The 21,719-nt window shown below is 39.5% G+C and overlaps 1 protein-coding gene across 6 annotated transcripts in view; it reads left to right on the top strand.

The window, feature by feature from the left end:
- FMN1 (formin 1) overlaps positions 1-21,719 on the top strand; it is a 423,460-nt gene that overhangs the window by 92,903 nt on the left and 308,838 nt on the right. For 4 of the 6 annotated variants that reach the window (XM_055363225.2, XM_055363224.2, XM_055363223.2 and 1 more), the window contains one exon: positions 12,999-13,174. The exons of the other annotated variants lie outside the window; for them this stretch is intronic. In XM_055363225.2, the coding sequence (XP_055219200.2) occupies positions 12,999-13,174 (176 nt within the window). The remainder of the gene's footprint in view (positions 1-12,998; positions 13,175-21,719) is intronic. 6 annotated transcript variants of the gene reach the window in all.

Below are 21,719 nucleotides of genomic sequence, written 5' to 3'. Positions count from 1 at the left end.
AGTGAATAGACAAGGAAGTGTATTATGAGGAATGGAAAGCAGCCCAGTACAGTTGGAAGCCGGGATACCTATGTGGGATTATAGATGGGGATTCGGAAGAATATGTGAAAACCAAGCATAAATGGTCTCCCTATCCAACCAAAGAATTTGGGTTCTATTCTGTATGCAACAAGAAGTTGTTGACGGTTTGTGAGAAGGGAAATGTCACAATCATAGGACCGATGGGATAGGATTTAAAACAATGGCATAATGTCTCGTTGTTAGATCTCATGCTGCCAAAGAATGGCAGGTAAAAATAGCTGTATTTTTGGTTTAAAATAGAATTTATTTTGTGCTTCAGACTGGGATTTGAGTTAGGGGGCAGGGATTGCCATGAAGAATTATAGCAAGCTTGTCCAACTCCTATCCCAGGGCAGCTTTGAATGTGACCCAATACAAATTCATAAATTTTGCTTAAAACGTTTTTTGCGATTTTTTTTTTCTTAAGCTCATCAGCTATTGTTACTGTTAGTGTATCTTATGTGTGGCTAAAGACAATTCTTCTTCCAATGTGGCCCAGGGAAGCCAAAAGATTAGACACCCCTAGATTACAGGATTATGTAGGTAAATATAGTTTGAAATTAGAATACCGTTAACTGAATCTACCAAATTGCCAACCTTCTCCGGTATACTCCACTTCCACATCTTGAAATAATACATCATTGGCAGATACTCAGTGCCAGATTTGGCTCAATATGCAGCTTCAATTTACAGATGATTTTCAACGTCTTACCATCCTTTGGTGGTTAAGGCTTGTTCAAATCCATTTTCTACCTTTTTACTTATTTTTATTGTTTTCTGATTATAAAATTAATAGTTGCTTCATTTTCTATATGAAATTTAGAAACTCCATTGAAAAAACGGTAGAAAGTACAGAAAAATATAAAGAAGAAACTTGTTGCTAACATTTCGATCTCTTTTACGTATTAAAATCAGGGTAAGAATTGTATTTCATACTTGATGTCATATTGTGAACATTTTCTTATGTATTACATATTCTTTGGAAACATGATTTTAAATAATGACATAATATTCCACAGTAATGACTATATCACAATCGATGGTGTTTTGTTTCCCACTTTTTTCTGTCATAGATTATATTTTGGTGGATACCTTGTATATTTGTAATAGATCTCAAATAACAACGATGATTATTCTTTATGATTAGCTTCCATTTACTTTAAATTCACAGAAGGATAGATTCACACAAGTGGATTTTTATTGGTTAAAGGATATGAATACGTTTAATATTTTAGAACAGGGGTTTGAAAACTTTTTCTGTAAAACCAAATAGTAAATATTTTTGACTTTGTGGGCTGTAAGATCTCTGTTGCTGCAACTGCTTCTCTTCCTCTTTTTCCCTCTACCCATCTTGACCCCTCCCCTCCTCCTCCCTTTTCTCCTTTAAAAATGTAAAAATGTACAAAACGGGCAGTAGGCTGTATTTGGCCTTTGGGCCATAGGTGTCAACCCCCGTTTCAAGATATTGCCAAATATCTTTTCAAAGTTGTAGACCAATTTACTCCTTTACCAGAAACCTTTGAGTGTATTTGTTTTACAATAGCTTCCCTGTGTTACCTTAATACTGATATGAGGACATTCATTTATTGAGGCATTCATATACTATATTATTTTTCCAAATGTGCAGTTTTATATTTCCTACCTTTTTTTTTTTTTTTTACTGTGGAAGTTTAAGACTCTAGGCTCAGTTCAAAATATTCTGTTCTACCAAAAACATTCATTTCGTTAGGCACTAAAACTAAATAAATGTGTCTCTAATGTATAAGAAACTAAAATGGCCAAGAAGCACTCTTAGCTTCCTGTTTAGTGGAATGATGGCTAAGTTCCCTACTGGAAGCATTCCTCTTTTGGACACAAAGACCTCCAAACCCACCAAGCCAAAAGTTGCAATGACAGGAAGCAAAAGTTCTGCAAATGATTTATTAGGTATAATAGTAAAAAGGGCCAGTCTCACCTGCTGTTTTGAGTCCCACACCTGTGTATTCTGGGAGAAAGACATGTGCTGGAGAAATTGCAGAGATTTATGCTACCTCAAAGCTTGGAAAAATGCAGAACTGGTAACTCATACCATATTCCCACTTAAATTCCTTTTTGTTTAGTGAGAAAACTAGATGACTTTTAGAGAATGACTGGATTATTGAAAACTTAAATGGGGATGCCAATTGCAGGTGCTGTTTCAGATATGGTATCCCTACCAAATATATCAACACAGCTCCTTAAACCTAATATGCATTTATTGATTTACAAATGCTTTACTTTCTATCAATTCATCCTGGAAAGAACGGCACTGTACCATCACTGCCTTCTTTTAGGGTTATGACAATTTTCCTATTCTCTTTCATGATACATTCTGAAAGGAGTTTGCTGATCTTGATAGCTCTCAAGATTATACTGGCACATCACATTGCTGCTATTATTCTAATTGGGCATGGTGAGCATCATGTAGCAATCACCCTAGATGCCTTAGTGATACATACGGAAGTGCCAGAAGGTAGGAAATAAACATGATTGCTGATGCCAATTATTGTGTCAGTCAGAGTCCTGACACACAGTACATTCGAAAGAGTTTATTGATAGATTGACTTGAGACAGGGTCTCAGTCTGCCACCCAGGTTGAAGTGCAATGGCACGATCTTGCCTCACTGCAGCCTCGACCTTCCAGGCTCAAGCAGTCCTCCCACCTCAGCCTCCAGAGTAGCTGAGACTACAGGTGCGCGCCACCCCACCTGGCTTTTTGTAGACTGGGTTTTTTTTTGTAGATGGAGTTTTGTAGATGGGGTTTCACCGTGTTGCCCAGGCTGGTCTTGAAATCCTGGGCTCAAGCAATCCACCAGCCTCGGCTTCCCAAAGTGTTAGGATTACAGGCATGAGCCACCATACCTGGGTTATTCAAGAGTTTAAAATGAAAATAACTTAATGAGGAGATTGTGTGGAGATTGAAGGACCCCAGAAAACAAGCATGGGCTTGTGAGCTTCCAAGGAACTAGCAACAGCAGAAAGCCCTTACCAACCTTAGGCCTGAAGGGGAAAGGGAGGAGAGAGTATTACAGGAACCTGGCAAGAACTAGAGGCAGGGAAAAGGGCCACATAGTAAGAGCTGTGGTGGTAGAAGAAAGTAGCCATCTGCAAAACCTTGATTCAGCAGGTATGCAGTGACACAACCTCATCCTCCTGTTACTCTTTTACCTGCTCTTTATGTTAGAAATTCTCTGCTGTCTCATAATGATTGGTTGTCTACCTGCATGAGGTATGGGTACTAAAAAGCTAACTGAAAGCCCTGAGTGCCTGTGTACGAATACTGGATTTTGAACATCACTGTAGGGTGATCAGGCCTGGCTATTGATTGAGGAACCTCCTGTGTCAGTGTCTCCCAGTTCTTTCTCTTGAGCTGGTCATGTTTCTCTCAGAATAATGTTGTAGTGTGTGCCTAGTTTTAGAGAAGACAAGTGTTCTGGAAGCCTAGGGAGGGGGGCAGGTGGGAGCTCAGGCCTCAGCATTCAGCATTCAGGAAGCATGTGGTCACTGAATCCACTTTGCTATATGAGTTAATCATGCATCACTTATGCCTGACATTTCCCCCAGTCCGGAGGAGAAATGCCATCAGCCATATTGGGGGAGGATAGTCACTCAGCATGAAGTAAGGCTATCAGTTTCTCTCTGATTATTGAATTAGCTGTGTTCCAAATATTTTCTAATTTCCTTTGTGATTCTTCTTTGACCTATGAGTTATTTTGCAGTGTATGGTCTCATTTCCAAGTTTTTGGGATTTTCCGAATAATTTTCGTTATCAGTACCTAATTTAATTCCATTTTAGCCAATGAATATATTTCATATGATTTTGATCCTTTTAAATTCATTGAGACTTATTTTGTGGCCCAGTGTGCAATCTATTTTGATAAATTCCATATGTACTTGCAAAAATACATATTCTACAGTTATTGAATGGAGTGTGTTACATATTCTACAGTTATTGAATGGAGTGTGTTATAAATGTGAGGTAAAATTGATGGGTAATGTTTAGTTTTTCTATATCCCTACTGATTTTTTGTCAAGCTGTTGTAATTACTAACAAACAAATATTGACATCTCCAAATATAAGTGTCTATTTATGTAATTATTTCAGTTCTGAGAGTTTTGCTTCATGTATTTTGAAGTTCTGTTATTAATGCTAGGTACAAATAATGAAAACGTAGGCATGTTATGTCTTTTTGATGAAGTGACTCTTTTATCATTACGGAAGTTATCTCTTTATCTCTCTGTCTGCTCTCCTCCCCAGTATTTTTCCCTAAGGTGGTTTCGACACTTGAAAGTTGTCATTCCACTGTCTTTTGGCCTGCATGTTCTGAGAAGTCTAGTGATTCCTTAGTTTTCTATACATAATATTTTTTCCCTGTCCACTTTCATAATTGTCTTTTTATCACTGATTTTCCAGTTTGTTTATTGTAGTTTCCTTTGTATTTATCCTGCTGGGGAGTCATTGAGCTGCTGTGATCTGTGGGTTAATAATTTTCTTCAAATTTGGAAAATTGAAGCCAATACTTCTTCTTTAAGTATTTTTCTGCTCCTTTTAGCCCATCTCTCTCTTTTTTTTTTTTTAAGACAGGGTCTCACTGTCATCCAGGCTGTAGTGCAGTGGTATGATCTTGGCTCACTGCAGCCTCAACCTCCCAGGCTCAAGTGACAAGTGATCCTACCACCTCAGCCTCCCAAGTAGCTGGCACCACAGGCGCAGGCCACCAGGCCTGGCTGATTTTTGTATTTTTTTAAGTAGAGATGGGGTTTTGCCATGTCACCAAGGCTGGTCTTGAACTCGTGAGCTTAAGTGATCCACCCACCTCGGCCTCCCAAAGTGCTGGGATTACAGGCATGAGCCACTGTGCCCAGCTACCTATGCTTTCTACTGAGGTGATTTCTGGACTGAAAAAAATTACCAGAGCCCCAGTGACCTATGGGACATTATCAACCAGTCTGAAGTATGTGTAAATAAAAATGGGGCAGCGAGGCGAGTTGGTGCATGCCTGTAATCCCAGCACTTTGGAAAGCCAAGGCTGGCGGATTGCTTTAGCCTAGGGGTTCGATACTAGCCTGGGCAACATGGTAAAACCAAAATCCAAAGATACAAAAATAAATAGCTGGGCATGGTGGTGCGTGTGGTCCCAGCTACTTGGGAGGCTGAGGTGGGAAGATCACTTGTCACCTGAGCCTGGGAGGTCGAGGCTGCAGTGATCCAGGATCGCACCACAGCACTCCAGCCTAGATGATATAGTGAGACCCTGTCTAAAAAACAACAACAACAAAAAGATTTGTTGAGAGAGAAAGTGATAAATCCCGTGCTGGAGTAAAGTGCAGGACTCCTTCTCAGTAGTAATGACTGGTGAAAGAAGGGAGATAGGAAAACTCTGGTGCCTAAGACACTCAGGCAAAAGGTGGCGATTTACGAATGTGGATGTGTTATAGAGGCCATTTCTTAGCAGCTCTGATGAAGAGTTCATGACTTTAATTCCAGATCATTGGGCAATCTAGGTAATATCCAAACTTTTCTGGTTAGAAGGGCAAAGGTTATTGACAGATGACTAGACCAGCCTTATTGGCTCTAGTGCTGGCAACAATATTGTGTAAAGGTAATTGTTAGACCAAACACCTGGGATGGAGCTAAGGCTAAGGTGGGAACTAAGTAGATTATTCAGCTGTTTTTCTCAGAATTTTATATCACAAAAACTTCTGTCAGCCATCAGGGATCAGCTTGTTTCTTCCTTTTGATGAAAGGAATGAAATGAAGAATGTCCTTTCATTCTCACTATGTTGCAAGGACATTCAGAGCCATATTGTATTTTCAGTCTCTTAATTGTATTGTGTATGCTCAATCACATTTAATAATAGTAAATGTGCGTTTTTTTTTTTTTTGTATTTGTTACATACATTCCTTTTTGTGAGTTTCCTAGGATCATTTCTTTTTGGAAAGGAAGTTTTAAAAAAATCATTTATTATATATTTCATAATCCAGGGCTTAGTATTTTGTAATTTTTTGTCTACTTTACTTCCTTAGCTATTAAGACAACCAGTAATTATATCATATGTCTTCAAGAGTTGGATTTCCCACTGGTGCAACCATCCTCATAATAATCGGAATAATGTGACATAAAAGGGAAAATGTTATTCAAATTTGCTTGTAATGAATGCCATATGATTTTTTTTTGCGTTCTTATTCTTAAATAATATTTTTGGGGCCAGGCACAATGACTTACGCCTGTAATCGCAACACTTTGAGAGGCCAAGGTGGTAGGATCACTTGAGGCAACACAGCAAGAGCTTATCTCTACAAAAAAAGCCTAAAAACTAGCCTTCTGTGGCGGTGCACACCTGTTGTCCCAGCTACTTGGGAGGCCAAGGCAGGAGGATTGCTGAGCACAGGAGGCCAAGGCTACAGTGAGTTGTAATCATACCACTGCACTCCAGCCTGGGTGACACAGTGAGACTCCATCTCAAAAATATATATACATGTTTTTTGTTAACAAGCAAGTATATTCTTTCTTTTTTCTTTTTCTTTTTTTTTTTTTTTTTGAGACAGTCTTACTCTGTTGCCCAGGCTGGAGTGCAGTGGCACAATCTCGGCTCACTGCAACCTCTGCCTCCCGGGTTCAAGCAATTCTTGTGCCTCAGCCTTCCAAGTAGCTGGGATTACAGGCACCTCCTACCACACCCAGTTACTTTTTGTATTTTCAGTAGAGATGGGGTTTTGCCATGTTGGGCCAGGCTGGTCTCAAACTCCTGACCTTAAGTGATCTGCCTACCTCAGCCTCCCAAAGTGCCGGAATTATAGGGGTGGGCCACTGCACCCGGTCATATTCTTTATAACCAAACATACTAAAATTTTTTTGATCACTTAAGTATTTGAAGTACTAACATCTAATGTTTTGAGCATTTATTATCTGGGAGTAGACAGAGGCTTTTAATGTCTCAGTGAATCCTACAACCTCCTAAATTTGTTCTTTCCTTGATCTTTTCTGCATCAGACCTTACCTAGGTGCTCTATCCATTGTTAGCATCATTTGTGCCCCTGTTTTTCAAGTGTTAAAATATCCAGTGTAACTATGGCCACACATAAGTTTCCTAGCCTGAGTAATACACACCCCTCAACTAGTATTCTTCACAGGAGAAAACCGTGGAAGGAGGTTAATAAAATAATCAAAGAGATATTTATATACTTCCTTAAAATGCTATTTCACTTAAAGCCATGACTATAAATAGTTCCATTCATGGCTCTAGGCTCCTATGTTTGACTTTCTGGGAAGGAGTATCATAGCGTATCTATGAATGACCCTGAGGAGCTGTTGTTTCCAGAGATGATCAGCCACTTACTTGGAGCTGTTGCATTTGATGACGTGAATTCTATTTTTGGAACATGAACAGATTTAGGATCTGCTGCACTGCAGTGCAACTGAATTCGTATAAGCTTTATTGTTATTCTCCTTATCTTCTCTGACAAAAGAAAAATAGCCTTTCACATGACTGTGTGATGTTGGATATGCCCTCGTTGTATATAGAGTTCTTTACTTAAAACAGGAAATTATTTGCTTCTCCCATCAAATCTATCTATCCCCCAGCCCAGGAAAAGTCTTCTGAAAGAAAATAATTGTGAGCCTAGTTCAATATCAGACATATTCTTATTATCTTCATTTTATTGATGAGGGAAAAAAGACTCAGGGAGTTTTGGTAACTTCACCAAGGTCAAATAATTAGTGAAGGTCACAGCCAGGAATTTAGCCCACATGTTAAAGTCCTGTACCCACGCTCTTAACTTGTTCACGTCTACTTCTCTCTTAGCCCTCAATATTCTCATCTGGAGACTGGCAATAATATCTTTCTCTAAATAGCATAAAGAACTTAGATTTTAGTTCTGCCTTTGCTGCTAGCTGGGCATGTTGGAAATACTGCAATCTTCATGGATTTTGGTTCTCTCAACTATATAAAATGAGCATGTAGGTGGGGAGATATAGAAGATTCCTTCCAACTGTAAATTTGTTTTATTTTATTTGAATTTAAGCATGATTTTAGAAATGCAAACTACATTGCAGTTGCCTGATGGCTATGGATGCTTTCCTCATCAATGTTCAGACTTACAGAGCTTGCTCCCCACTCTCTGCTACATTTTGATTTGCCATCAGCCTTTCTCTGCCTGGCCACACCTTCCGCCTGTCCATCTTTGCTCATTCATCATTTCTCTCCCCACATACTTCCAGTGAGGAGTTACAGGCTGGGGTGGATAGATACCACACCTTCTCAGAATTGTATCTGCCTAGCTGGTTTGGTGACATTGTGTCATTTAACACTGCTGAGAATGAAAATGGTGGCAGTTGCATTAGTGAGCATTGATCTCTAATTGACAGATACCAGCCATGAGACTATACTTTTGCCACAGCTCTGTCTTCCTAGATACAGACATGAGTGATTATACACACAGCCACACATCCACTCCATAAGCACTTAGCAGTGTCACTTTCCATTAGCTGTACATCTAGATTGCTGTCTTTCTTGCTTGTAAGTACACGTTTGAATAACATACTGGAAGACAACATGTCTGCCTGTACATATCAGTTCTGATATTCACAGCTGAGAAAACTTTACCTCTTAGGGTTTATTTTATGTCAAGTATGATGAATGGCCTTGGGCACTGCAGTACAGGAGCTAAAACTCAGGAGAGTTTTAAGCTTAGGGTTTTTGTTCTTTCTCTCCTCTTTTTGGATGCATAACCACTTCATCATTGCTGTCAAGTGAGGGCTTGGTATGACGGGAGAATTAGAGGAAACAGCCTAAAAGGGACTGTGATTTTGTCCCTTAGGGACTTTTGTCCAGATCTGCTGGTTATATAGTATGTTCACAGACTTCCTTTAGGAAATTGGTATATTTTTATGTGTATATTCTTTAGACGATTAAAGACAATATCTGGTAAATAACTTTTTAATAAAATGTAGTTTGTGCATGAATCTTGGTATGAATGAGTAAATGGGTGTGCCCTGAGTTTTCACTTGATTTTTCAAATCCTTGAAGTACATTGAATAATTTGTTTCAATACAAGTTACAAAACAAAAACACTGTTGTGTTTAAACCCTCAGCTGAAAAGGTTTAATGTCTTTAATAATTACAGTGCTTCTAGCGGGAGCAGACATGATAGTGTATGAGGCAACTATTTCAACAAATAGGCCCCAAATCTCAGTGGCTTATAATAAATATGTATTGTTTTTACGTACTGGCCTGGGAGTTGGCTAAGGTTCACTCGATTGGGCCTGGGTTTGACTGAGCTTGGCTCCAGGCTTGCAGGACTGTGCCTGGGACAGATGTTCCATGTCTCATTCGAAGCTCCCGAGGACCATGTTCGTCTCATGGTGAGGGCAGAAGCACAGGGCGGGGCATGAAAACACACCGTGCATCTCACGGCCTTGATTGGCACACTGTCACATTGTTTACATTCAGATGGCCAAAGCAAGTCACGTGGCAGGGGAAACAGACCAGAAAAGGCCGTGGGTGCGTGATCATATTGCAGGGAGGGAGTGAAACAGTGGGAACAATAATCCAATGTACCCATGCTAGACAGACTGATTCCATTTTGGAAAGATGAGCTGTGGACATTGCCTCCTGTTTTAAATGGCATATTATTACCTTTGCATTCTGTCTGCTTCTGTTGTTTTGATAATTGACAGCAAAACCTCAGTCTGATGTTGTAGGTTAGCATCAGGAAGTTCAGCTCATCATGTGAATGGCTTTGAAAAGCACAGACTTTCAAAGTGGTTCCAAGGTAAGTCACCCTACCTTTACTGTGACTGTGCTGTACGTTGTATTAACCGTGGTCAGCTGTACAGATAACTTGTGTGTGTATGTGTGATCGATCAAACTGTTGAAATGTCTTTGAGGAACAAAATAACTAATACTGAGTACAAAACAGGTTTGTAAGATGCACATGAAAGGGAAAGACACATATTTAAACTGATAAGACTGATTCAGTTTTTCACAAAATATTCTCTAAAGATCTAACACCCCCAAATCTATTTGTGTCGGAAAATTAAATGACAGTTGACTGTTTTGACAGAATATTTTTATCTAATTTCAGATGATTTTCTTCTCTTTTTATTAAGTTTCTTCAGCTGGAGAGACTAGTTTGGGTATTACCCATTTTAATAAATACAGACGTGCTTTTTTTTCGACTAAAAAAAGTTGTTTGTATTATTAAAACTCTCCATTCCCAAATTATTTTATAAACACATTGTGGTCGTCAGAATGTTGACTTTGTCATTTGTCCTAACCGACTTTGTCAGACTTATGAGAATAATGGTTTTATGTCACTTATTTTAGTTTTATGTTACTTACGGTCGTTTTCTGTCCAAATGTTTCTTGCCAAAATTACTATGCATCATGGTTTTACCTTGCATGTTTCCTTCATAGGGATATTGTCTGGTTAAACCTTAGGTATCAGAAATTAACTCTTTAAAACTAAAACCATTTCCAGAAAGAAGATAACTTTCACCTTGACATTGTTTTTGCTCTGCGTAGAGAGTGAATTGGATTGCACATCTCACCTCATTAATGCAGTATTGGATAGCCACTGCAGGTGTATGAGGGGTTTGCATGTGTGTTTGCATAAATATGCATGCATGTGTGTTTCATCCAGGACCCCAAATCCTTGTTGTTATGGGAATGTTTCACTCTCTTGCACCTAAATGATGAACTTACACTCACCAGACAATGTGCCTCTGATGATACAAATGTCTTACCTCAGGTGTTGTACATTGTGTTTTGTGATACATATTATATATGTTATGTTTTATTATTCTGTGCACACTTTACCCCAAGCCAGCAGCTACTTCAAAAGAAAAATGAAAGGTGGAGGGTTTTAAAATGAGGGATGTGATTAGTAACCCATACATCTTGGAAGATGAGGTAGTACAGTGAGAGTGTACTGTGGATTTTAAAAGATTTATGCCAAAGGTGAACAGAAATAGTCCAGGAGGAGGATGAGCCATATAAACAGAAGTCAAAGGAGGTCTGAGCTTTAATTTCTCCATCTGTTAAAATATAAGCAGTACTATCTTCCTCAGAGTCAACATGAGCATAAAGCAAAGGTGCTAAGCAGAGTGCCTTCTCCCTGAGGTTCCTTTAGGCATTAGTTCATTCCTATGTCTTGAGACTAGAAGTGAGACCCTAATGAAAGCATGTGAGACCCTAAATGAAAGGCCAGAAGACTGTCTGTAGACAGTGGGTAGCAAGGGGATTGACTGGAAAGGCACTTTGTTCTAAGGGATCTGACCCAGATGAAGGAAGAGCCTGGGTATACTCTTCTAGACAACTGTGTCTGCAGGGGGAGCGTAGACTGGGGAAGCCCTGGACTCTTCATTTTTCTCAGTGGTTGCAGAAAGGTGTTTTGTGGACAGGCTGCTAGAGGGCAACTGTAGAGACACTGTGACCTGCATCATTTTGAAGTGTGATTCAAAACTAATAAACCAAACAACAGCCAAACCTTAGCTGTTGTCAAATTTTCTTCCTTCTAAAATGCTACTCTAATATAAGCATGCTATCTCGCAGTTTCTTTTTGAGCTGACTTACTCTTAGCTCTAGTTTCATGTAAGTCAGGTTTCAGCATGGTAGAAGCCATTGGTTGGCTTTGGGTGACTGCCAAATAGACTCTTACAGGGATTATGTGTAATAAACACTATGTCGTATATTCCACAGTGATCTCTATTGCGAAATACACTGAGCCTAAACCTTTAACTTCTGCCTAGTTGCTTAAAATTTTGCCAAGGTTGCTTACCAGGAATTAAAAGAGGACTAGGAACTTGAGTGCTGTATGAAACATTAGAAGTGTCCAGTACAACATTAAGTGGCTTGCGACATGTTTAGCAGGTGTCCCGTTAAATGGATTCTGTGGTCAAATAAGTTTGGAAAACCCTATTATATAGAAGTAGGTTTTCTGTACTAAAGGGCATCCAAAGGTCTTTAATATGCTAACATGAATCATGATTCTTTAAGAGATACAGTATGTAGCTTTTCTCACACTTATTTGACGGTAAAATCCTTTTGTTATAGAACACATATTGCCATCTTAAGAATAGAATGTCAGGCAGAGGACATAGTGCAGCCATTAAAAGCACGGCCCTCTATTGTTTAACTGCCTGGGTTCGAGTCCTGGCTTAACCATTTACTGATTTTATGATTTTGAGCAAATTGCTTAACTTCTTTGTACTTCAGTTTCCCCATTTAAAATGAGAACACTAATGATACCTAACTATATGTTGTCATAAAAATTCATCAGAGCTAAGAACAGTGTCTGGCACATAGTTAATGATTATCATCCTATGGCAAACCTAAACTTGTCTATAGTTTAGGTTAGAATAAGCTAGCCTAATACCTTTGATTTTAGAGATGACAAAAGCAAATCCCCAATGGGTTTCTCATGCACTACTCAATCATTCAACAAACTGTCCAAGTCCGGTATGCACCATGCATAATGATTCTGTTCCCAGAAATGAAGATGAACAAGGCACAGTTCCTGCTCTGGAGAACACACACATTAGTGACTTGGCTCAGATGACACTGTTTAGGAACTGTAGGAAAGCCAGCAGGCCAGACCTCCTGACTTCTGTCCCCTAGCTCCTCTGATTTCATTCTGAGATAGAATGATCCATGCAACCTGTAAGCAAGAATATGGGGCATAGACTACAGCCAATAGACTTGGGGGATGAGGGCGTATGTTGTAAATTTTTGTTGGTGTGATCTAGAAATTGTCAGGAGAAATACTTTTAAAGGAAAGCAATCTCTTAAAAATATAACTTAGAAAGCACAGTAAGAGCTAGTATGCAGAAGTCTACGTAGGAGTTCCCCAAATATGGCTTTATTTATTTATTTCTTTGGCTGCCATGTCACTGATGGCCTTCTCTGTGTTTGTTTAGGTATCTCCTCTGAGGGCTTTCCCTGGGACAGCTTCAGTGAGCAGACACCTAAAGACCTTCCCAACAGAGATGGAGGCGCGTGGGTTCTGGGCTACAGAGCGGGACCAGCCTGTCCATTTTTGCTTCATGAGGAAAGGGAGAAGTCAAACAGGAGTGAATTGTACTTGGATCTCCATGTAAGTAGAAATCTTTGTGATTGCGCTGCGGTTCTTTGTGGTCAACAGAGGCTCATTTAATATGTGTTTAAGGTAAACTGTGTATAGAAAGCTGCATTTAATGTATGGATCATTGTTTTAAAAAAATCAGTGGGCTGCAGAAAATCAAGATGCATCTTGGTGATCTGAAATTTGTACACTAGAAAGTAACTAGCAACTTGTCTGGAAGTGACTGTGTTTGTCATTTATCTGAGTGTTTTCAGAGCACTCTCTGTTCATTAGCTTTGCAGCCTAAATCTCTCATTGTGGGAGTGTACCCACTGGTTGCTAGTCACTTCTTAATATCCTTTTACTAAAAATTTGTCAATAACATATGTAAAGCCAACTGATGTGCTCTGGATTCTCAAGTGAAATCCAAATATCCTGCCTTCCTTCCATATTCATGAACCTTTCTCTCCAGCTGCTCAAGTAACAGGTGACTAGGTTGGCAGAAAATCTGCAGAATATAGGATGATGCATTTAAAAACCAGAACCACCTCCTTTCTCTTTTTTAAAGTTTTTTTTTGACTTTTAATAACCTCTGCAGTTTTTTAAAAATTTTTTAAATTTTTTAAATTACAATAGGTTTTTAGGGAACAGGTGGTGTTTGGTTACATGAATAAGTTCTTTAGTGGGGATTACTGAGATTTTGGTGCACCCATCATGTAAGCAGTGTGCACTGTACCTAGTGTGTAGTCTTTATCCTTCGCGTCCCCCAACCCTTTCCCTCAGGTCCCCAAAGTCCATTGTATCATTCTGATGCCTTTGCGTCCTCATAGCTTAGCTCCCACTTATGAGTGAGAACATAGAATGTTTGGTTTTCCATTCCTGAGTTACTTTACTTAGAATAATAGTCTCCGGTTTTACCCAGGTTGCTGCAAATGGCGTTATTTCATTCCTTTGTATGGCTTAGTATTCCATGGTATATGTATATATGTGTGTGTATGTATATGTATATATGTATATATATGTATATGTGTATATATATGTGTATATATGTGTATGTAGATATGTAAATATATACCACATTTTATTCACTCATTGTGATTGATGGGGATTTGGGCTGGTTCTATAGTTTTGCAATTGCAAATTGTGCTGCTAATAAACATGCATGTGCAAGTATCTTTTTCGTATACTGCTTTTCTTGTGGGTAGATACCCAGTAGTTGGATTGCTGTATCAAATGATGGATCTACTTTTAGTTCAAAAAAACATAGCCTTCTCTGTTTTCTTTTTTTTGTTGTTGTTGTTTTGTTTTTTTGAGATGGCGTCTTGCTCTGTTGCTCAGGCTGGAGTGCAGTGGCACGATCTTGGCTCATTGCAACCTCTGCCTCCCGGGTTCAAGCGCTCCTCCCACCTCAGCCTCCTGAGAAGCTGGGCTTACAGGCGTGAGCTACCACACCCAGCTAATTTTTGTATTTTTAGTAGAGATGGGGTTTCACCATGTTGGCCAGGCTGTTCTCGAACTCTTGACCTCAAAAATGTTCCCTGCCTCAGCCTCCCAAAGTGCTGGATTACAGGCGTGAGCCACCACATCCAGCTATCTTCTCCTTTCTTATTCATTCTTGTTTTCATTGACACAGAAGTATTGACTCCTCCTTAGAAAGCACTGGGCTGGGGTTCACCTACTTCCACATTTAGATGGCCTGGTAGGATTGACCAGATTGTTGTGATTCTCTGCAATCCCTCTTTACCCATCCAGTTTCCTGTCACAGATGCAGTGAGCACCAGAAATCTAAGCACTTTTTCTTTTTTTAGCCATTAACTTTAATGCCTGTTGACAATCTTGTGTTCTCCGGCTCATTACTTTCAGACCTGGAACCATGTTTTTGACTAGTGTGGGTTAAGTCTGTGATGTTCACATGGGTGGCAATCAAAGAGCAGGAGAACCCTGTATTTTTCATAACCATAAAACCATGGTCACTATATGTCATTTTAGAACAGCATTCAACATTCCAGATATTACAAAAGAGGTTTAGAAATGAAGCTGAAAGATGAGAAAGCTGCAGTCCTGCAGGAGATGACATGAGAATTAGTTAAGTTTTTGGTTTTGTTCCCATACGTAAAGTTGCGCGTCTTGAGAGAGATGCTTAAAGTAGGAAGTGTAACAGTGACATCTGTTGGTCAATTACTTTAAGTTGCATTTGCCGCAAAGAGCAGGCCTACAGTGCTGAAGTAGATTTTGAAAAGCTACTTTCTTTTTCTTCTGTGTTTTTAAAAAATACTGTGTTTATGTGTTTTTTAAAATTGGCTAAACTGTATATTTCTGGTTTTCCTTTTCCTCTGTAAATTAAATGATTACTTAATTTTTTACAATTATAAAATCCTACACAATCCTTATAGAAAATTTGAAATACATAGTTACAGTGAGAAAAAAAACCTCTTAATCTTAGCAGCTAAGACGACTGTTAACAATTTGATGAATTTTTTTTGTATTTTTTCCGTAAGTATGGTTTGCTTTTCAATGAGAGATTTTTTTTAAACATGAAAGCATGCCAGATTTTATAACCTCGTGTTTTTTGATTTTGCTGTGTTTTTTTTTTTTATTTGAGATGGAGTCTTGCTCTGTCGCTCAGGCTGGAGCGCAGTGGCATAATCTTGGCTCACTGCAACCTCCGCCTCCTGGGTTTAAGCGATTCTTCTGCCTCAGCCTCCTGAGTAGCTGGGACTACAGGCGCATGCCACCACGCCCAGCTAATTTTTTGTATTTCAGTAGAAATGGGGTTTCACTGTGTTAGCCAGGATGGTCTGGATCTCCTGACCTCATGATCCGCCCGCCTCGGCCTCTCAAAGTGCTGGGATTACAGGCGTGTGCCACCGCACCTGGTCTCCTCCTCTCTTTTTCAAACAATTACTCTTACACTGCTTATCCAGGCTGTTGCAAGCTCGTTACAGATGTGTTTTAAGTGATGAATATTCCACGAAATGATATGCCAAAATTTATTTAATTATTTCTCTGTTATTGGATATTGAAGTTGTTTCCAGTTTTGGAATAGGACCACTATTTGGAAATAAAATAGCGTGACTACAAATACCATGTTTCCTATACCCTCCCCCCCCATTATTTAGGACTATTTCCTTATGATAAAAATCTAGCAGGTGGATTCTTTTCTTTAAGTATTTTTAGGTTTTTTATATTTATTGCTAGATGAAAAATGTCTATTTCCTGAACTAGCCTTTGATGGATTTTATATATTTATATATGTTACATATATGTTATATAAATTATGCATATGTATATATGTATAATTTTAATATATTTATGTAGAAATATATATGTGATATATAAATATATATTTGTATATATAAATACTGTGTAATGAAACAGTATATATTAGTATGTTGCTTAGTTTTCCGTTAATCAGATTTAAAAAACTAAAATAGTTTCTTTAGATTATTTTCTGAATCAACAGTTTTTACAGTTTGGGTCCTGTGTTTCCTTCCTCACCTCAAGCCCTTCTCCCCTCTTTGGACAGTGTGATTTGACTCCTATATGTTTAAATATTTATATTCTAGGTAAGGTTTCTATCTGAAAGGATTCTATTTATTTAGAACAAATGTGTATCCTATAAAAGACTGCAAATTGGGGCAGTGTATACTGCTTGGGTGATGGGTGCAAATCTCATAAATCACCACTAAAGAACTTACTCATGTAACCAAACAGCACCTGTTTGCCAATAGCTTGCAGAAATCAAAAAGTAAAAAAAGAAGAAAAAAATAGCATGCTGTTAATGACTAGCAGCTCACAAAAACCCGTTTCTTCTGGTGGGCTTTGGACTCTAAGCAATATATTGATCAGCCTGAGACATTGGACCAGCACTGCCGTGCTTCCAGTTTTAAACCTGACTTGCAGCGTCACCATCAGGATATTACTTTCTTAAGCCTTTTTCTGTGGCTACACTGACTCTCAGTAGTACGTGATGAAAGGTAAAACATCTCATACTTGAAATAATAGGTGGGAGTTGGCATCCGTGAGTCAGGATGGACACTGGTGTTAAGGCTACAGCTGTTACTAAGTCACCTCATTTAGCTGGGCACTCATCTTTTAGTTACTAAGCTATGAGAAGTCTCGGGTTCCTTGGGGAATGGCAGGAGGTGGGGCTGGTGTAGGACAAGCACTAGGGAGACTCTGGGGGCATCTGTTTAACAAACTAAATGAAAACAAACAAACAAAACCTCCTTTACCTTCACAACACTTCTGACATTCTGAGACCAAGTGTATGTGTTTTTCATAACAAGCAATTCCCCGATTCCCTGTAGACACCAAGTAGATGTCCCACAATTCAATTGACACGATCTACTTGGAATTGTAGCCACATGCCACAAGTTAAGGATTCGGTCCCACAAAACTGCCACACCTCAGATGCCAGTCACAAGTAGTGGGTTCCCAGGTTACCCATAACTTCTGTCCAACTTGGATACAAATAGGTTCCTATGACCCCCTCTTCGGGTTCAGTAATTTGCTAGGATAACTTGTACAACCCAGGGAAACAATTTACTGACTATTACTGTTACCAGATAGGGGTCTTGATCCAGACCCCAAGAGAGGGTTCTTGGTCCTTACACAAGAGAGAATTTGGGGAAGTCCATAAAGTACAAGCAGGTTTACTAAGAAAGTAAAGGAATAAAAGAGTGGCTACTCCATAGGCAGAGCACAGTGGTATGGGCTGCTTGACTGAGTATACCTATAGTTATTTCTTAACTGTATGCTAAATAAGGGGTGAATTATTCATGAGTTTTCCAGGAAAGGGGCAGGGATTTCCTGGAATTGAGGGTCCCTCCCCTTTTTAGACCATATAAGCAAACTTCCCAACATGACCATGGTATTTGCAAACTGTCATGGCACTGCTGGGAGTGTCTTTTAGCATGCTGATGCATCATAATTAGCATGTAATGAGCAGTAAGGATGACCTGAGGTCACTTTTGTAGCCATCTTGGTTTTGGTGGGTTTTGGCTGGCTTCTTTATGACATCCTGTATCAGCAGGGTCTTTGTGACCTGTATCTTGTGGCGACCTTCTTTTTTATCTTGTGACTAAGAATGCCTAATCTACTAGGAATGCAGCCCAGCAGGTCTCAGCCTTATTTTACCCATCCCCTGTTCAAGATGAAGTCGCTGTGGTTCACACGTCTCTCACATTACAAATTTATTACAAAGGATATTTTTTAAAGAATACAAATGAATAGCCAGATCAAGAGATACATAGGGTGAGGTTTGGAAGGGTCCCGAGCACAAGAGCGTCTGTCCCTGTGGAGACAGAACTTCTTTGGGTAGGGTTTTTATGCAGGTTTCATTACATTGGTGATTAGCTCAACCTTTAGCCTCTCTACCCTCCTGGAGGTGAGTTGTTGGGACGCAAAATGCCAACCCTAATCACAAGGTTGGTTCCCTTGGCAACCAGCCTCCCATCCTCTAAAAGTCACCTCATTAACATAAGTTCAAGTGTAGTTGAAAGGGGCTTGTTCTGAATAACAAAAGATGCCCCTTTCACCTTTATTGTTTCTGAGCTGTTTCAGAAGCTGAGGACAAAAAACAAATATTACAACTTCTATATATATTTGAATATATTTGAGTATATCCAAATATTATTACTACTTCTATGGCTCTTATCACTTAAGAAGTTACGAGGGTTTTAGAAGTTCTGTCCAGGAGCCAGATGAAGACGAAATATATAGTGTATTTCTCATATTAGTACATCACACAACTAGTACTTTGGTGTAGGTGCTAGACTGCTGTGTAGGGAAGCTCTGTTCGGGTAATTATCCTGCAAATCCTGGTCAAGCAAATTCTGTAGACTATTATGGGCAAACTACAAAGCTCTGGAAAGACTGAACCCAAAGCTCTGTCAGCTCCACTTTTGGGCCATGAAGTTTCCAAATATTGTATGGGACATGCCTATATTAAAAATTTTTTGTTTTTCTTTTAATCTGAAATTCATATTTAACTGGGTATCCTATATTTTATTAACTAACTCCATTACTCCTAGATAATACTTTTGAAACAAGATCCAAATGTGTGAATTGCCCTTGGGTAGCATCTATATATGACAAAATCTCAGTCACCCCGGAGCGCCCATTTAGGACATGAATATTAAGAAGTTAGCTTGAAGGGTCAGTTTTTTATGTTCCACTGAACTAGGAGCTACCATTAGACATGCGTCTCAGGTCCTAGGGCACTTTCAACCAGATTTATCAAAGGCAACTGAATATAGTCAGAGACTAGAGAAGCACTGGGGCCTAAATTCTCATAACAAGTGCAGTTTCCTGAAGATTCCATTGGAGAGGAATGCTCACCATGGAGAATAGTTTGTAATGTGTCTATAAACAAAGATATGGGTGGGTAGAAAAGACCCTAAAAGAGGTATGGCCAGAAATTGAAAACAAAGATATTTGAAAAGCAGGAAACAGGAAAGTAGTCATTAGGATTATATCCTGGTGGCAGTACTCTCTGGAAATAAGATTTTGCATGCCAGCTTTTAAAACACTTTGGGAGGCCGAGGCAGGTGGATCACCTGAGGTCAGGAGTTGGAGACCAGCCTGACCAACATGATGAAACCCCGTCTCTACTGAAAACACAAAAATTAGCCGACCGTGGCAGTGGGCGCCTGTAATCCCAGCTGCTCGGGAGGCTGAGGTAGAAGAATCGCTTGAACTGGGAGGCAGAGGTTGCAGTGAGCCGAGATTGCGCCATTGGTTTCCAGCCTGGGTGACAGAGCGAGACTCCGTCTTACACACACACACACACACACACACACACACACACACACACACGAACTCTTCTTGTTGATTCTGGTTTCCAAGGCTCATCACAATCCCCTTCTCACCTGTGAGGCCCTGCATGTTTTATACTGAATTGGCTTCATTGGCTGGGGAAGACACAGCATCCCCATTCCAAGTAATTGTATCTTATGAACCTGGATGTAATTACCAAGGCTACTCCCAACCTTGACTGTCTAAACGGTAATAAGAACCTCCATGTCTTACTCATCACTTCCTAAAGGCCAGACCCTGCCTTTAGAGGTGTTATTATACATACTGTATAAATCAGCAAGGGCACGGGCAGGATTTAAACCCAGATCTGAGTCTAGACTCAAGTACTTAAATGTTAAGTCCTACCGCTCCACTACTTCTGGACTTGTTTTCTTTTGTTTTTAGTTTAAGAACAAAAGACATTCATTTAATGGATGGGGATTAGCTCCTATAATCAGTGAGAAGGATTGGGATCCAGGCTCAGAATTAGACAGCTAGAACTACAACCAAAATTACTCCACAGAACTCATCCAGTAAAAATTCTGCAGCTACTAATATGGGACACTAGATTCCTCAGGCATGCACCAGGTATCCTGGGTCTTTCAAATTAATGGTAATTGAGGTGATGGATATCCTAATTACTTTTAATTATTACATATTGTATACAAATATCAAAATATCACACGTACCCCAAAATACGTATATCAATTTTTTAACGTTTAAAAAATAAAATTAATGGTGAAATATTTTTGGAAATGTTACAAATGCAGGTTCAACTGCTTGCTGCCTGCCAAACCAGTTAGCAAGGTGGGGGTATGGTAGAAGAGTGACTTTATTATGAACCAAAGCTAGCCGTGGAGAAAACGGTCCAGGCTCTTGTCTTAATGGAACCGCTTCAAGTTTCCAAGCGAAATGCGAGGGTTTAAGAAGCGGAAGTTTTGCCATGGAGGACCCTCCGTGCAGGGGGTGAGGCAGTGTACATCTGTGTGACTTGTTCCAGTGGCTTATCTTGAGTTATTGCCACATCTGGTAAATGGGCCTGCATCATCTCATCATCTTGGGCTCAACTGCAGCCTTGAAGCAAGCTCCGGGTGGGGGAGATTTCCACAGGTCCTTGTATTGTTTCAAGATTTAGTCTCTGGAATTTTTTTTTTTTTTGAGATGAGGTTTTCCTTTTGTTGCCCAGGCTGGAGTGCGATGGCGCCATCTCAGCTCACCGCAACCTCCGCCTCTTGGGTTCAATCTATTCTCATGCCTCAGCTTCCCGAGTAGCTGGGATTACAGGCAGGCGCCACCATGCCCAGCTGGTTTTTGTACTTTCAGTAGAGACAGGGTTTCACCATGTTGGCCAGGTTGGTGTTGAACTCCTGATCTCAGGTGTGATCCTCCCTCCCTCAGCCTTCCTGTGTGCTGGGATTATAGGCACGAGCCACTGTTCCCAGCCTCAGTTTTCTTTATAAAATAAAAAGAATAATAAGCTTGGCTAAATTATTGCATCACCTTAATGCTTAATGGAACTGGGAAATTTGCTTTTCTTTGATCTTGATAACACACATTCTTATTTCTTCGTCTCCTGTTCTGATGAGAAATATCATAGCTTTTCATATAAAATTTGGACTCTTGAGGGTATATACAGATAAAACTCTGTATTATACTTCCAAAGCGAGAGAGATCACAGAATAGAGCTGAATTTTGTATGAAATGATGAGGAAGTTTTCCAGGAATTATATATAAGTGAATTGAAATATTGCCAGTAAAATACTTTATTTTCTCTAAAATT

This window comes from Gorilla gorilla, chromosome 16 (assembly GCF_029281585.2).
Source record: "Gorilla gorilla gorilla isolate KB3781 chromosome 16, NHGRI_mGorGor1-v2.1_pri, whole genome shotgun sequence".
NCBI classification, from domain to species: domain Eukaryota; kingdom Metazoa; phylum Chordata; class Mammalia; order Primates; family Hominidae; genus Gorilla; species Gorilla gorilla.
This window is presented reverse-complemented; position numbering and strand designations above follow the sequence as displayed.